A 17,706-nucleotide genomic window follows, 5' to 3' on the forward strand; every position below is an offset into this window, starting at 1 on the left:
TTATAATTTTTATTTCTGAATTTCTTATGACAACCTTTAGTGCAGTGGTTCTCAATCCACAGGGTGGTTTGCTCCTCAGAAGACATTTGGCAATGTCTAGGAACATTTTTGCTTGTCATGGCTGGGAGGTGGTATGTAATTGGCATCTAGAGGGTGGAGGCCAGGGATGCTGCTAAACATTCCGTGATGCACAGGACAATCTCCCATAGGAAAGGATGTGTTATAGACTGAGATACTCCTCATATCTTACCTTCTAGTGAAAATAGAAGGTAAGCTGTTAGTGGATGAACCAGCTGAAGCAAAATCTGATCTTCAACACTAGTTTTTGTCTGAAAGGAGAATGAATTGCACTATCTCAGGTTTTAAAAACATTTTTTTAAAACTCTAAATTAAAAAAATGTTTACATAAATTCTATCACAGAATCAGTTATAGTAATATTTATGCTGGAGTAAAATAATACTCAGATTTGACTACATGCATGTATGCTAAGTTGCTTCAGTTGTGTCAAACTATGTGCGATCCCATGGCCCATAGCCTGCCAGGCTCCTCTGTCTATGGGATTCTCCAGGTAAGAATACTGGAGTGGGTTGCCATGCCCTTTTCCAGGGCATCTTCCTGACAGAGAGATTGAACTGGCTTCTCAGATTTGATTAGATGTTGAATTTAGTTCATAATCCCAAGATTTTCTTTCTTCATTTGATTGTTACATGTCAGGGGAGGGAAGAAACAAAAAGATTTCCAAGTGAGCCCTTGTGGCATCCAAAGTTGTCTTCCATCTACCTAAGTAATACTGGCCTTCTGTGTGCTTTAACAGTTGCAGCCTGGTAGGCAAGAACCCACTAACTGTCCTTGGTGATGCCTTTGTGAGGTCCTCCTTCACACTGTCAAGGAAATCCTCTGATTACTGGTATCTTTCATTTAATTCAGAGTCAGGACTTATCTCTTGGAGAGATAACTTTTCTATCCTTAAGTGCTCAATAACATGAGCAGATCAGTGACATAGGTCTCTCTTGAACCAACAAGAGGTTTTAGTTCCTGTGAGAATCTTTGATTTTCTATTCTAGTGTATATTTTCATTATATAAAGCTAAATACACCCAACCATTCATGTAAATATACCTTCTATGTATTTATGAAAACAAAATATATGGCCATAGTTTTCTAAAAGTTTTGTTGCTTTTCCTCCTCTTAGAAAACAAGCAAAAAGAAAAAAAAGATTGAATAAAAGAAATTTAGATTTTTTTTGATATTCCAGATCACGTTATGGCTGGCTTTTCTGGTACCCCTCTCCCCTTTCCTCCTTTCCCTTAGCCATGCCACTTGTGGTCTGAATCCTTTCCTGTTTAACAGAATCCATAATTAAATTTAGATGAGAGTGAAAAGAACTTTTGATTGTTAAATACAATTTAATAGGTTTTTAGATTTTTATAGGTTTAGCTAATTTTGAAAAAAAAGTATAGCAGCTATTATTGGTATCTGAAAATAGTATGTTAAAACCAGATACCTGAAATTACTTACTAATAAATCAATAACATTAATAATGAATAAGTGTCCTGTAAGTATGTTTATATACAGAGAGCTTTCCACATGCATTAATTTACCTGGAATAGCTCTATGAGATAGGTATTTTGTCCACATATATGGGAAAGCTGAGGCTCAAGTATGCAGATAAATGACCAAGGTCACAGAATTAGTAAATTGCAGATCACTAAATCTTGGCTTTCTAGGTTTAGGATGAGAGAATATATCTTCCCATCAGAGAACTTAATTAATAAATGCCATAGTAATGAACATTGACATTGTTCTACTATACTTACCGTCTAGTTGCAGATCTAAAATAGTCATGTTTCTGTCTATAGCTGCTTCTTTTAATCATTTATTACCTTTATCTCTGGGGCAACATTAATTTTAAGTCACAGGTAATAAAATTCTCAGTAGTAACTAATATAGAAATATTTATTTGGTTTGAGTGACAAAGGGCAACTTGTTTTTATAGCCTTTTCTACTTATGCAAAGCAATAATTGTTATCTGGTTCATTTATGATATATAACTGTACACAGCTCTTAAGAGGTTTAACAGTAGAACATATCTAGTTACCATTAGAGAAGAGGATAGCATTGGTTTGGGAGGGTAATTAATAAATTGATAAATATAAATCTTTATTACATAGAAAAATAATCTGTACTGCAGACATTAAGAAGTCAGTCATAGAGAATGTCATTTTTGTCAGCATTTCTTTCGTTTAAAATTCAAACGATCAATCTTTACATGGAGATAGAGGCCTGTTACCTGCATAAGGATATCTGAAAACCAGTAATTCAAAGCCATATCCATATGTTTAAATACTGAATTTAGTAGCCATAAACCTATTGCAAGTGTTCTTAAACATGGTTTATCACTTTCTCATAAGGAATTCCAAATTCTTTCCTTCAAAATATAGAGAACAAAGAGAGCAAGAACGGGCTGAACTCCATGGAACCAGTGGTATGGCTGAGTTGGACCCAGAACCAGTTATTGTTAATCCTTTCCAGCCAATAGCATCTGTAATCATTGAGGTATGGATAGTGGCAAATTAATTTTTATATGTTATAAAGTTGGAAGTTCAGAAAGGAGGTGAGGAGTAGGGAAAGGAGGCAGGGAGATAGAAGTATTTCACCAGGGTTAATTATTTGTAAAAGAAGTTAAAAGGGGGAGACAGGCTAAAGGTTTGCTGCTTTTTCTTCCTCTTCAATCTTCCCTTCTGATCTAGTATAAAAAGGAAGGATGGCTGCAGAATTCACTGAGAATGAAAATGAAGATAGGATGTACAACTATCTTATTGTTCTGATAAATATATTTTGTCACGTATCCTATGATAGTAGTATTTACTCTTATTTACGTTGTCTTTATCCCTGTATATTGCTATTACTGTCTTTTTACAGTAATATTTAGATGTTTATGAAACATTAGAGTATGTAAATGACTTACTAGCTATTTTCCCAGGATACTTAATGTTTGAAACTATATGTTCTTTTATATCTGAATATCACTTATTTTAATTTTAAATGTCAGAAGTTTAAAATTAATTTGTAGATCTTAATCATAAATTAAGGGTGAGAGAAAGTATGTGTGTGTGCGTATGTGTGTGTGTTTCTATATCTGTCTGTGTATCTGTGTCTTTGTTTTCATTTTCTACTGATGTTCAGAGTTTGCATTGGTCCTGCTTTAGTCACTCCCAGCAGCTATGCTTCCTCAGTGGCAGAGCTTCCTGAACCACCTCTCCATTCACTCAGAGCTTAATGTGGCAGGTGGCTCGCATGCCCCACCTGTGTGTTCTCCATCCCTCTTCCCCTATCACTGCCTCCTTCCACACAGGTATTCATCTGGAAAGGTGGATGATATTTCTTCCTTGGGGCTGCTGCTGAGGAGGGAGGCAGCTCCACAGGTAAGAAGATGATTGTATAGTTTTTGGTTGCTTTATTTTTGCAAAATAGTTGCCAATATGAGATATTTAGTTTTAAGTTACTTAAGAAATGAAATAAATGGAAATAAATTATCCTTTTTATCAAGCAAGTTTTCTTCCCCCCAAAACTTCTCCTTTAAAATGTTACCTGACATTTTTTTCCTTTGATTTTTATCACAGATAATGAAAATGGTGAGATGTTGGTTCCAGAATACACAATGAAACAATAGTAACAGAGTTATATATAAACATTTAGTATAAGAGAAAGGTAGCATTTCAAATCTGGGAGAAAAAAGATATTGAAACAACTGAAGAGTCATTTGGAAAAAAAGCAAACTTATTGAACACTGTATACTAAATTAAATTTTAAAAGATTTAAACATAGAAAAAAGAAGCCTTAAAAACACTTTGGTATAATACAGTTAGACATTTGTAAACTTGGAGGAGGAGAAACTTTCAAAGCAGGACAGTGAGGCCACAAATCACAGAGTGAAAAATCATAAAATGGGAAAAATAAAGTAGATCTTATTATATTCAGTTTTTAAAAAGATGTTCTACAAAGTTAAGGACAAAAAAAACAAACCAAACTAATGGTAATGAAAAATATTTGAGAAACATGGGACCAAAAAAAAAAAGAATCCTTAAAAAATTACTGGGTAAATAATTAGTATATGATAGAAAAAAGGTCATTGGGTTATAATGGGTAGTTCCTCATAGAAAAAATTTAAATGACAATGAGGATATTTTATAACATCTTCAGTAGTAATAAAAATAATAAATCAACACTGAGGTAAAAAAGTATTTATTAGTTTGGTGGAGATATAAAAGATTGATAATGATTAAAACCTGGAGGGGAAAATGGCAACCCACTCCAGTATTCCTGCCTGAAAAATCCCATGGACAGAGGAGCCTGGCAGGCTGTAGTCCGAAGGGTCGCCAAGAGTAGGACACAGCTGAATAACTGAGCACGATGATTAAAAAAGCACTGAAAAAGATGTGGGGTGGGCGGCTTCCCTGGCAGTCCAGTGGTTAAGACTGCACACTTCCAGTATAGGGGATGCAGTTTCGATCCTTGTTGAGGAAGTAAGATCCTATATGCTGCACTGTGCAATCAAAACAAGGAAAGATGTGGGAAAATGTCACTCTTTCAATCCTTTTCCAGGGGTGTAATTTGACATTAGTCACACTTTAAAATGTGCTTTACTCATTGATCCAGCAGCATGACTGTTAGGAATTTATTCTGGAGAACTAATTCAATAATTGTATTTCTTGTAATAATGAAAAATTGAAAATCACGTCTTTGTCCATTGAGAGGGAGTTGGTAAAATAAGTTATGATAGAATTATTCAAAACAATAGTGTAATTGATGAAAGTAGTAGTAGCTTACATGTACATTATAATATAGGGAATCCCTGGCGGCTCAGTGGTGAAGAATCTGCCTGCAATGCAGTAGATCACCTGCAATGCAGTACATGTTGGTTCCATCCCTGGGTCAGGAAGATTCCCTGGAGAAGGAAATGGCAACCCACCAGAGTATTCTTGCCTGAGAAATCCCATGGACAGAGGGGCCTGGTGGGCTACAGTCCATGGGGTCGCAAGAATCAGATGTGACTAAACCGTAGCATACGACTAAACCGTAGCATAATATAATACTTTCATAGCTAACACTAACTATGTATATGCCATGCAATATTGTAAGCGCTTCATAAATTGATTGGCAGAGAAAGAAGTATGTATTCTTAAATCTTTGACTCTTTTCTGTTTAAAAATATACATGTGCTTGTGCTTAGTTGCTCAGTCGTGTCCGACTCTGTCACCCCATGAACTATAGCCCTCCAGGCTGCTCGATCCATGGGATTTTCCTGGCAAGAACACTGGAGTGGGTTGCCATTTCCTTCTCCAAAAATATACATAAATATGTATATATAGAGAGACAGTCACATTTGTGTATGTTTGTGGATGTGTATGTCGTATGTGTGGGATAGGCAAAGAAAAGCACCTCTCAGTGATTTGTACATCAAATAGTGATCATATCTAGACTGTGGAATTACTAGTAATATAAGTGTTCTTTCTTTATACTATCTCTGTTTTCTGAGTGTTTGGCAATTAGCATGTTTTAATGATACATTCAAATAATTTTTAATGGAAATATCACAGTGCCCTGAAGTTACATAATGCTCATGAATTATTTGATTTCTCCCTTAAGCTATCTTAGATATGACCATTATATTAAGAATGATACATTTCATTTTTGTCAGAATGAAAAAAAACTTGAAAGAGAGAAAAAGAGGCAAAATACAGAAGACGGTGACGGCTGCCCCCTGAAACATAAAATGGAGCATGAGCAAATAGAGACGCAGAGCCAGATCAGTGACAGCAGCCAAAAAAACTGTGAGTTCGGAGTAGTAGAAAATTATAAGGAAGCACTAACACAGCAGTTGGAAAATGAAGATGAGACAGACTGGAGGTCATCAGAATCAGGTCAGAAATCTAGTTATTAAAAATATATAAAGTATTTATTTTTATGGTCATTTATTTTTATTTAAGTTTTATGTATTATATGTGACATAAATAACATTATATAAAACTTAAAAATATTCTTTTGTCACGGTTATTTTCACAAAGAAATGTATCATAAGATTTTTCATCTCCAAATGCAATGTTTATTATGTTTTTTTCATGAATTTTAGTTCATTAGTTTGCTAATTTATGTTTTTATTCATGGTGTCTTAAAACCTAGCCCTTTTTAACTGAAAAGAATTTCAGCTGAAAATTCCACTTTCAATAATTAGGAATATTGCATAGCCCCAGAAATCCTTAGAGTATATTTACAATGTTTAAAATTTTTGGAGGGTTTGTTTTGTTTTTCTTAATCTTCATAAAGTTATAGTCAGCATCATTTTCTTTATTTACTTGTGATTTTTAGGGGATGCAGACATAATTGAACATTTTGAAAGCTTTATGGCAGAAACCAACACAATATTGTAAAGCAATTATCCATCAATTAAAGTAAATTAAAACAATATAATTTAAAAGCTATTTTATTACCAAATACCCATTTTCCTCTTATTTTAATATTATATGAAATCTTTAATTTATAGTTACTTTTCTTTTTTTAAACTAGTTATGTGATTTAACAGGAAATTTATGTCTTTTGGTGTCTTTGTATGTCTTTGGACTCATACAACCTGAGGTAGCATCCAGACTTTCTCATCTACTAGATGTATGTTATGTTATGTGGTGTTCTTCAGTCCTTGTTTTTCTCCTCTCAAAAATGGAGTTTTCATCTTTTTTTTTTTTGCATCAGGCTTTTAGGTTTCCTTATAATAAAAGTAACTCTACAATGTTCCTAGCACAGGGCCTGATACATGAGAGATACCCAGTAACCATTGCTTCCTTGCCATTCTTAGTTGGTGATACAATAACTAGGTATATGATGTATTTATAAGGATGGTATATAAGAATTTTTGTATAGTATTAAAGAATTTAATATGGGGTCTGCCCTGGTGGCTCAGAGGTAAAGCATCTGCCTGCAATGCCGGGGACCTGGGTTTGATCCCTGGGTGCGGAAGATCCCCTGGAGAAAGAAATGGCAACCCACTCCAGTATTCTTGCCTGGAGAATCCCACGGACGGAGGAACTTGGTGGGCTGCAATCCACGGGGTCGCAAAGAGTCGGACACAACTGAGTGACTTCACTTTCACTTTCAAAGAGTTTATGAAAACAAGATCTCAGTCCCTGAGATGCAGAGTACCTAACATGGATGTTTTGCTATATAAAAATACACAGATTTGAAAGTTATACTTTTTGTAATTTGGGAAGTTAGGGTATCCGCATTTGTACCTGTATCACTCTGTTAACAGAATAAAACAAAATATAGACTTAAAGCGGTCTCTAAATATATTGGAAGAACTCTTTCTGATAACATTAATACATTGTTAAAGAACAAAATGTTTTGGTAGATGATTTGAAAATATTATTTAACACAAAATTGTTACTTCACATAGCAATCCTGGGGTGTATTTTCCCCATTATGTAGAGTAGGACACCAGGGACTTGGAAAGGCTGAGTAATTTGAGATCACACGTCTCATCTGTGGCTGTGCTGGTATACACTTCCCTCAACTTTTGATCCTCTGTTGCATAGCCTGTGCTCCTCCATGACCCTGACTTATTGCCCATGCTAAAGTACCATTTGATTCTGGAAGCTCTCTTTCCTTTCTCCCAGCTGCAAAGCTTATAGCTTTAATTGTAAAAGGATGTCTCTGTTTATGTTCTCAAGTGACTCTAATTTATTTAGAAAAATAATGAGTTTCTAAATATACTTGTATTTCTTACTGCTTTATAGGTTTCATAGATGTTAGCTGTTTCTTGTGTAAGATAATTTCCATTTTAGAAAATGTATTATATGTATAAATGTAGTGATTTGGGATTATCAATTAAAATATTTCAGTGGCTCTGCTGTTTGATTATTTAACTACTATACCATCCTGGTTTATGTTGTTAAAGTTTACATGTTAACAACATAGATTAACTTAAAATGTCTATATGTGCTTAAGCGAGAGTTTGTAAATCTTTTTAGGAAGATTAAGATTCAATTCTGTAAGATCTGAGTTTTGGTTACATACATTTATATTGAACATTTTGGGCATTATTTTCATAGATAATGTGCTTCAGTTTGATTAGGGTCTTTTTTCACATTTCAAAGGATTATTTTTGGGCTTAGAGCTGGAATCATTCTGTATATCCTACTGAGATAAACTGATACCTCTCTTTCCCCCCCCAGGTCATCCCTAGCTTTGTAGAAGTCTCTGTAATTAGATATTCCCATTTATTTATTATGACCCTTGAAAAAAAATGTTACCTTTGGAAATATGGATTTTTTTTGTATTCTGAATCACTTCTCATAGAACTTAAAATATAACTTTTTGCTACTTGCATCGTATTTTTAATCATTGATTCAATAAGCACTTACAAATTTATTCTTAGAAAAGACAAGTTCACAGTTTCATTATTGGTAATTTTTAAGTTGAAGTTATATTTCTCTGGTAATAATAATATCAGTATTCTAATTCTGTTCTTTTTTTTTATTATGGAAGTAACTTTTTCCAAAAGGCATAAAGTTTCATGTTTATATTCTTATAGATAACAGTAAAAAGAAAACTAAGAAACTAAGGATGAAAAGGAGCCACCGTGTAGAACCTGTTAATACAGATGATTCTGTTCCTAAGAGTCCAACACCACCCCCACCTCCTCCTCCTGGTGAGTAAATTGATATTGATACTGAATTTAGAAATACTGCCTTAAACAGTGAAGAAAAAAAAATTTTTGCAGTTTTTATTCAGCATATTCATAATCTCATGAATTTGTGAGAAAGGTAGAATTCTTTGTTCCGTCTGGTTAGTTCAGAATTTATCATCATAGATATTGATTTTTTAAATTCAGAAAAAAATGCTTTATGAAAGTAAAAAAATAGTAAAAATTAATAAGACAAATTTCTTAAGTACCTCCTATAATGGATTCAGGTCCTGTTTGGAATATCAGTACCCAGATTGCTAAAAGGAATGTAATTGTAATGAATGGATGGTTAGTATGACCTTTTAAAAAATTGGATCTCTCATCCTGAAAATTAACATTTGAAGCCAAGATGTTTGAATGTTTCCATTATATTTCCAACATACATCCTGACCTTCTAACTAATATTATGGAGATTAAATGAAATGCTGTATATAAAACACTGGGGCATAGTAATTTTGAGAAATTTTTCATCACTAAGCATTGTACCTCACATATTCAGTAAATACCTTACAATGTATGTGTTTGTAGTTTTCTGTTAGTCTTGCTAGAAGGTGTAAGATGGTAACATTTTCCTTTGAGCCCCATTTTAGGACTCATTTCTGATATTCCATTTAATAAGTGTATATTTCTTTTAGCTTTTATTGGGACTTAGATTAGTAACCTAAGGTTATTTATGATGGTGGTGAGGATGCTTATATTTTTTACTAAAGGGAAACAAAAACTTAAAGCAAATATTACCAACCTAAAATTACATTTTAAAACAGAAACCATTTAAAATGGGTTTATGGTTATTTGGTACTATATCAGTCAATATGTATGAATTGACATTAAAGTTGTAAACATTGCTGTCAAGAGAGGGATCCTCTTAACAGACCTAAAGAAATATTGTTTAACAGTGTTTTTAAATGTCTTTCTTTTTCTTCAGTTGGCTGGGGAACCCCCAAAGTCACTAGACTTCCAAAACTTGAGCCTCTTGGTGAAACACGTCATAATGGTAATGCAAAAGGATCAGTTTTCAAATATTTATACACATCACATTTATTTTTCTTTACCTCATTGCTTCAATAAACTTTTACTTTGGGGAGCCTTTCAAATCCACAACCATCCTTTTCATTATACTTCACTTTCATTTATTTAATTTTTTATTCTTAAGTGTCCTTTGCCTCAATATAATTTGATTTAACATTTATCTTAGAAAACAGAGGTAAAGACCATCATAGCTTGTGTTTCTCCATTATATATTAATGTAAATAGTTGTAAAAGAGAAAGATTTTAAGCAGCTTAAATATGAGACAGTATAATTATGGTGTTAAAAACTTCATTGTCCTATATATGCTCAGTATACCCAGTGATGCATACATGCTAAGTCACTTCAATCATGTCCAACTCTTCGTGACCCCGTGGACTGTAGCCTGTGAGACTCCTCTGTCCATGGAATTCTCCAGGCAAGTATACTGGAGTGGACTGCCATTTCCTTCTCCAGGGGAATCTTCCCAACCCAGGGATTAAACCCACATCTCTTATGTCTCCTGCATTGGCAGGAGTGTTCTTTACCACTGGCGCCACCTGGGAGGCCCCAGTGATGATAATACCATGTAATTGCTCTTTCTCTGCTTCTAATGATATTCAGCTGCTGAAATTACAAAAAAGAGTAATGCAGTTTGTAAGATCAGAAACCAAATTAGTAAACCAAAGAAAGTTCAGCTTAGTAAAAGTGAAGTCGCTCAGTCGTGTCTGACTCTTTGTGACCCCATGGACTGTAGCCTACCAGGCTCCTCCGTCCAGTGGGATTTTCCAGGCAAGAATACTGGAGTGGGTTGCTATTTCCTTCTCCAGGAGATCTTCCTGACCCAGGGATTGAACCCACGTCTCCCGCATTGTAGGCAGATGCTTTACCATCTGAGCCACCAGGGAAATTCAGCTTACTAGAAAGAAAATTACTAAAGTCTTCATTGAATCAAGCAAACACTTTTTTGGATGAAATTAACATAAGGTATAGTACAGCCAGTGTAGGGTATAAGAGCTCCACCTGGAAACTTGAAAAAGGACAGTGGGGAATATAGAACTGCCCTTTACAACAGGCAGAAGTTCTGATTTCTAACACGCAAAAGGATGATTTATACATATAGAACTGTAGCTCAATAAAATTCATCAAGAACATCTCATTTCCTTTTTGATAACCCTGTTTACCTAATCTCGAACTTGGTTTCCTAAGAAGATCCATTTATTAGAAAAGAAAAATTCAGAAGTTTAATCTTTCGAAAAACATTGTATGTAATTTGAGATTATATCAAACTATATAAAACATTTTATTCAAAAAGTATTTAAATGTAAATGTGCTGGTTGCTTTCTTTTTCTGAATACTGTATCAATAATGAAATATTTCTTCGTAATCATTCAGTTCAATTCAGTCACTCAGTCATGTCCGACTCTTTGCTGTCTCATGGCCTGCAGCACGCCAGGCTTCCCCGTCCATCGCTAACTCGCGGAGCTTGCTCAAGCTCATGTCTATCAGGTTGGTGATGCTATCCAACCGTCTTGTCCTCTGTCATCCCCTTCTCCTGCCTTCAGTCTTTCTCAGCATCAGGGTCTTTTCCAATGAGTCAGTTCTTCGCATCAGGTGGCCAAAGTATTGGATCTTCAACTTTAGCATCAGTCCTTCCAATGAATATTCAGAACTGATTTCTTTTAGGACTGACTGATTTGATCGCTTTGCAGTGAAAATTAAAAGATTTTTTTTTAATTTCTAAAGACAGAAGGTTTGTCCTTCAACTTCAGAATAACAGGGAAGTCACATGTCTTTTTGGTGCTAACTTAACATCATTATGTTTTTGTTGACTATAATAGATTAGTTCCTATTTATATTTTGAAATTGTGTTAGAATATATTATAAGCTTAAATATTCACTATATTGTTAGAAACAATTAGGTAGTGCTAATGTATGTGTATATAAATATATATACATGCGTACATGTGTGAGAAGAGTTAATAAGGAGAAGAAATAAACTGTTCAAAGATGGAGAGGTGGGAAAACACATTGCTTAATTTGGAAAATAGTATGAAGTTACTTGTGACTAGAGCTTAGGTTCTTGTAGGTGGAACAGGTAAGAAATAGGAAGTTTAAAGTTATAGAGAGATATTGAAACTAGAATTTATGGCTTATAGCCAGATTGTTTAGGGCCTCACAAATATATTTAAGATGTCTAGACTCGCTATAATTTTACAAGAGACAATATACATTTTTAACAGGGAAATAGTATTACAAGAGTTATTGTTTAGGAAAGTAATTTTTGTCACTATGTATGTATAGACTAGATTGGAAAAGGCAATGGCAACCCACTCCAGTACTCTTGCCTGGAAAATCCCATGGATGGAGGAGCCTGGTAGGCTGCAGTCCATGGGGTCGCAAAGAGTCGGACATGACCGAGTGACTTCACTTTCACTTTTCACTTTCATGTGTTGGAGAAGGAAATGGCAACCCACTCCAGCGTTCTTGGCCTAGAGAATCCCAGGGACGGCAGAGCCTGGTGGGCTGCTGTCTATGGGGTCACACAGAATCAGACATGACTGAAGTGACTTAGCAGCAGCAGCAGCAGCATAGACTAGATTGTGCCCACACTAAGGTTAGGATCCCAGTTAGAAGCTTTGCAGTAGTCAGAGTGAGAAGTGAAGACTGGGGATGGGAATGGAGAATAAAAAATGTGTTGAGAGAATATTTAAACAATCGTAAGTTCTATATGAAGAATGAATGTATGGGATGAAAGAAGATAGGAACAGAATATTATTTGGTTGAAGGGGCTAGAAGGTTGGTGCTATCTCTAATACTGACAATACATGAGGAGAAAGGAAACTTGCTTTGGAGGTGTCTGTAGGCTTATCTATTTGGAAATGTCTATAAATCAGTGCAAATAAGATTCTGGAACTCTGGAGAAAGGGGACTCAGGTGGGTGGAAGGGTATGTAGGTAGTTTTTGTTTTGTTTTCCAGTTGTCATCACGGAATAGAAATGCTTTGTCCCTAATAGATATTGTATATTTGTTTACTGAATGAATGCAGTTGAAGAAATGATAGTTTCCTGTTTCTGAGGGAAAGTATGTAGAATAAAGAGAAAAGAATGGTAGCATCTGGGGGAACATTAGTTAAAAGCAACTAAAAAAGAGGTTGAAAATGGGCTAATAAGAAGGTTGTTTTTAGTTGTTTTTGTTTTTCTTTGCTTTCCTATATTTTAAAATTAGAACTCCTAGAAAAGAATTATAATGAATTAGTTAAATTTAAGACCACTGTTATTCTAATATATCAGTTAATTTAAGTAAATCAATAAATTTAACTTCTTAAAGCAGAAAATTAAGCATTCTAACTTTACAAGTTTTTAAATATCTTCATTATTTTTTTCCGTAAATTTTAAGTCAAAGTATACCTTGTATAGCTAAAAAAAAGTATAATCAACTCTGTTTTCATTATGGAGAAGAAAGTAGGTATAGTAAATTTAAAATTTTAATTAAAAAGTTAAATTAATTTTTAGTATTTATTGTGAGATTTTTGTTTGAGATGCTGATAGTTGCCAATCTTATCATTGCATCCTCTTCTCTTTCCTAACTGTATTAATATGTATTTATTTGAATGTGGTTGATGGGAAGTAGACGACAGACATATAATGAGCAAAGGGAAATAATTAAGTTAACTGCATTTGGGTTTGGCACTTAAAATTTATTGAGATGAAAAATAATTTTTTATAGTTAAATTAGGAATTAAGGCAGATTCTTGTTTATTCTTTGGTTATAGACACTGATTCCTTGATGGCAATTTAGTTTTACTTTTCTTTTTTTTTTTCCTTTTTAAAAAATTAATTTATTTTAATTGGAGGCTAATTACAATATTGTGATGGTTTTGCCATTCATTGACATGAATCAGCCACAGGTGTACATGTTTCCCCCCCGTCCTGAACCCCCTCCCACACCCCTCCGAGCTGCCATATGACCCAGCAATCCCACTGCTGGGCGTATTCACCTAGGAAACAAGTCTTGAAAGAGACACGTGTACCCTAATATTCATTTTAACACTGTTTACAATAGCTAGGACATATGTCGATTGGCAGATGAATGGATAAGAAATTTGTGGTACATATACACAATGGAATATTACTTAGCTACAGAAAAGAATACATTTGAGTCAGTTCTAATAAGGTGGATGAAACTGGGGCCTATTATACAGAGTGAAGTAAGTCAGAAAGAAAAATACCAATACAGAATATTAGTGCACATATATGGAATTTAGAAAGATGATAATGACAACCCTATATGCAGTTTTACTTTTCTAATTGCTTTATTTTCTCTAAACCTCACTCTGGGTAATACATAAGACATACATTCAGAGAATAGGCTTAAAAACTGAATCTATATTCACTTTGTAAATACTCTTAATCCATACTTCAAAAATGTTATACATTATGAGAAATAAACATTGTTAGCCAAAAGTGCCAAGTATAAAACTAAAGAATATTTTCAAATATTAAAATATGAATGAAGATTACATTTTGTATGTGAAGTTTGAAGCCCTTTATTAAAATGGGTATCAATTAATTTGGTCATATCAGTTGGTCAGTATGGTCAACTTATATCCCGTACAGTTAAGGCAATAAGAAACCTATTTTGTATAGAATGATACAATATTCTGGCAATGAAATAATACAGAATCAACTGCAATTGATACTTCTTGTCATGTGTATGTGATTTGGGTACTTTTCAATTCTAGAAGTAAAACATAATAGAAACTATTCATTCTGGTTTAATCATGAGTTCTGTGATATGTTAAAATTCTCATTAATTTTGAAAGCAAGAAATTAGAAAAGGCATACTTTAAATTTATCAAAATAATTGTATCTTATAATTTTATTAATAGCAGTACTAATAACTGTATACTATGTCCCTGGCATATTGCTAAGCACTTTCAAGTACATTATCTCATTTTAATTCCTCTAATAGCCTTGTAAGATGAGCAGTTTGTGTGTGAGAAACCTACACCCAAGCTCACACAGCTATAAATGACACAGAATTTGAAATTAGGTCTGTCCAGCTTTGAAATCCATACTTTTAATTCATTTTATTGACATTGTTATATTAAGATTTGTTAGAGCATCATGGCAGCTTAGTATTTGCTTTAAATTTATAGTTGCTTGAACAATCATTTTCTCCTAATTTTTTTTAAGGAGAGAATATACAGTTTATTTTAAATTTTCTTAAAGTAATGACATAATTGTGGCAAATATAGTATTGTCTACGGTACCCTCTGGTAGAGGCTGCAAACTGATGACACAAGAGCACCTGTCATTGTTGAACCAACTTGATACAATGTTTGAAATAGGGGTGTATGTGATGTTGATAAGTCTCATTATTGGTGGTGCCAACCTTCATCATTTGAATAAGGTGACATTTGCCACATTGTAAAGTGTTGCTATTTTCTTTGTAATTAGTAGATGTCATAGAAGTGATGCTTTGGGATATGCAAGTATTCTTTTCTCCACAACTTTAGCTTCCGTTTTAGCATCTGTCATTGGATTGTGTGTGCGATAATTTTTACTGTGGTATTTGCGTAATTGTAATTGTCTATTACTCTTTCTTTCCTTGAAATTTGTTCAATTTCATTATTTTATTTTTTATTTTTTCTTCCAGTTTTATTCAAATATAATTAATCTAAAGCACTGTATAAGTTTAAAGTATATAGCATAATGTTTTGACTTACATACATCATGGAATGTTTGCCACAGTAAATTTAGTGAGTATGCATCATCTCATACAGATTAAAAAGGAAAAAAAAAGAAAATTTTTTTCCTTGTGATGAGAACTCGTAGGATTTATTCTTTTAATAACTTACATATATAACATACAGCAGTGTTAATTATATAATTATATTAATAATGTTTTACATTACATTCCTAGTACTTATTTTATAACTGGAAGTTTGTACCTTTTGACCACCTTAATCACCATACAAAGATACTACGTTATTACTGACCATATTCCCCACTCTGTACATTTCATCCCTGTGGCTTATTTATTCTGTACCTGGAAGTTTGTGCCTCTTAATTTCCCTCGCCAGTTTCCCTCACTCCTGCACCCCGTCTGCTGCCTTGCCATCCCGCTCCCTTGTCCAGCAGCCACCCGTTTGTTCTCTGTGTCTGTGACTCTTTTGTTTGTTCCTTTGTTTTTTTGTTTGTTTTTTAGATTCCTCACATAAGTAAAATTATACGCTATTTGTCTTTCTTTGACTTATTTCACTTAGCATAATACTCTGTAAGTCCATTTGTGTTGTCAAAAATAGTAAGATTTCCTTTTTTTTTACGGCTTAGTTATTGTGTGTGTGTGTGTGTATGTATCGCATCTTTATTCAATCATCTGTTGAATGTCACTTAGTTTGCTTCCATATCTTGGCTACTGTGAATAATGCTGTAATGAATATAGGGATGCATATATCTTTTTGAATTAGTATTTTTTTTTTTTTTGGAAAAATACCCAGAAGTGGAATTGCTGGATTGTATGGTAGTTCTATTTTTAATTTTTTGAGGAATCACCATGCAGTTTTGCATAGTGGCTGCTGTGCTGTTTACATTCCTACCAACAATGTATGAGGTTTCCTTTTCGTCACATCTTCACCAACATTTGTTATTTGTGTTGTTTTTGATGATAGCTATTCTAACAGGTGTGAGGTGATAATCTCATTGTGGTTTTGATTTGCATTTCCTTGATGATTAGTGATGTTGAACGTCTTTTCATGTGTCTGTTGGCCATCTGTCTGTTTTCTTTGGAATAAAGTCTTTTCAGATCTTCTCGCCCACTTAAAAATTTTTTTTGTTTGTTTTTGGATATTGAGTTGTATGAGTTCTTTGTGTGGTTTGGATATTAACTCCTTATTGGATGTATTATTTGCAAGTATCTCCTCCCAGTAGGCTTTTGTTGATAGTTTCCTTGTTGTGTGAAAGCGTTTTAATTTGATATAGCCCCACTTTTTTATTTTTCCTTTGTTTCTCTTGATTGAGGAGACATACCAAAAAAATATTAAGACCAATGTCAAAGTGTGTACTGCCTGTGTTTTCTTATAGGAGTTTTATGGTTTTGGATTTTATTTTTAGTCATTTAAAGTTTATTTTCGTATATGGTGTGAGAAAGTAATCCAGTCTGATTATTTTGCACGTGACTCTCCAGTTTTCCCAATACCATTTATTGAAGAAGCTGTCTTTTCTCCACTGTATATTCTTGCCTCCTTTGTCATAGACTTTTGTTAATGGCAGCCTTAGAGTTTGCAATATACATTTACAACTAATCTAATTTTGCAGGCTGTTTGCATGTGGTGCTAGTATCTATTTAAGACCCCCTTAGGCCACTTGGCCAGACAAAACGGATGCTGAGGCAGCAGTATCATGGAGCCACTTAGCTGAACTCTGGCACGTGCGAAACTGGAAATGGGTCCCTAAATACATTTTTAATATATTTATTTCAAGTGACCTTGAACACCTTTGCTTCTAGAATAACTTTTGAGTAATAGGCCAGAAAAACTGAAGTTTCCATATGCTAATAAATTTATAAACCTATTTATGATAATTAAGGGCTGGGAACTTATTATGAAGTAAAAACTAAAAGACTGTTTTTGTCTCAGATATGCCCTATATCAATGAATTATACTGAAGTATCATTGTAAAATATTCCTAATACCAGAACAGTAAGATAATTAATTTTTCTTACCAAATTCTTAGAAGTAATAGACATTGGATAAGAACATGGATTGTACAAATACTGATTTTATCAGGGCTTTGGCAACAGGTTCCATTAGTTTTGGATGTTTGTTATTTGTTTTGTTCTGATGTGAACACTTACTTGGAAATAATAATAATATATATATTAGGTGCAGCTTTATATTAAATCAGTAGAGATTAATTTATAACCTTGAGTTAAAAATTTACCCTAGTGGTTGTTT

General features: G+C 33.9%; 1 protein-coding gene across 1 annotated transcript in view; it reads left to right on the plus strand.

Moving 5' to 3' along the window:
• The window catches only part of ARL13B (ARF like GTPase 13B), an 81,119-nt gene that overhangs the window by 61,132 nt on the left and 2,281 nt on the right, over positions 1-17,706 (plus strand). Inside the window, exons 6-9 of the mRNA XM_070292318.1 lie at positions 2,412-2,556; positions 5,702-5,924; positions 8,588-8,704; positions 9,666-9,734. Of these exons, the coding sequence (XP_070148419.1) occupies positions 2,412-2,556; positions 5,702-5,924; positions 8,588-8,704; positions 9,666-9,734 (554 nt within the window). The remainder of the gene's footprint in view (positions 1-2,411; positions 2,557-5,701; positions 5,925-8,587; positions 8,705-9,665; positions 9,735-17,706) is intronic.

Source organism: Ovis canadensis, chromosome 1, assembly GCF_042477335.2.
Source record: "Ovis canadensis isolate MfBH-ARS-UI-01 breed Bighorn chromosome 1, ARS-UI_OviCan_v2, whole genome shotgun sequence".
Taxonomy (NCBI): Eukaryota; Metazoa; Chordata; class Mammalia; order Artiodactyla; family Bovidae; genus Ovis; species Ovis canadensis.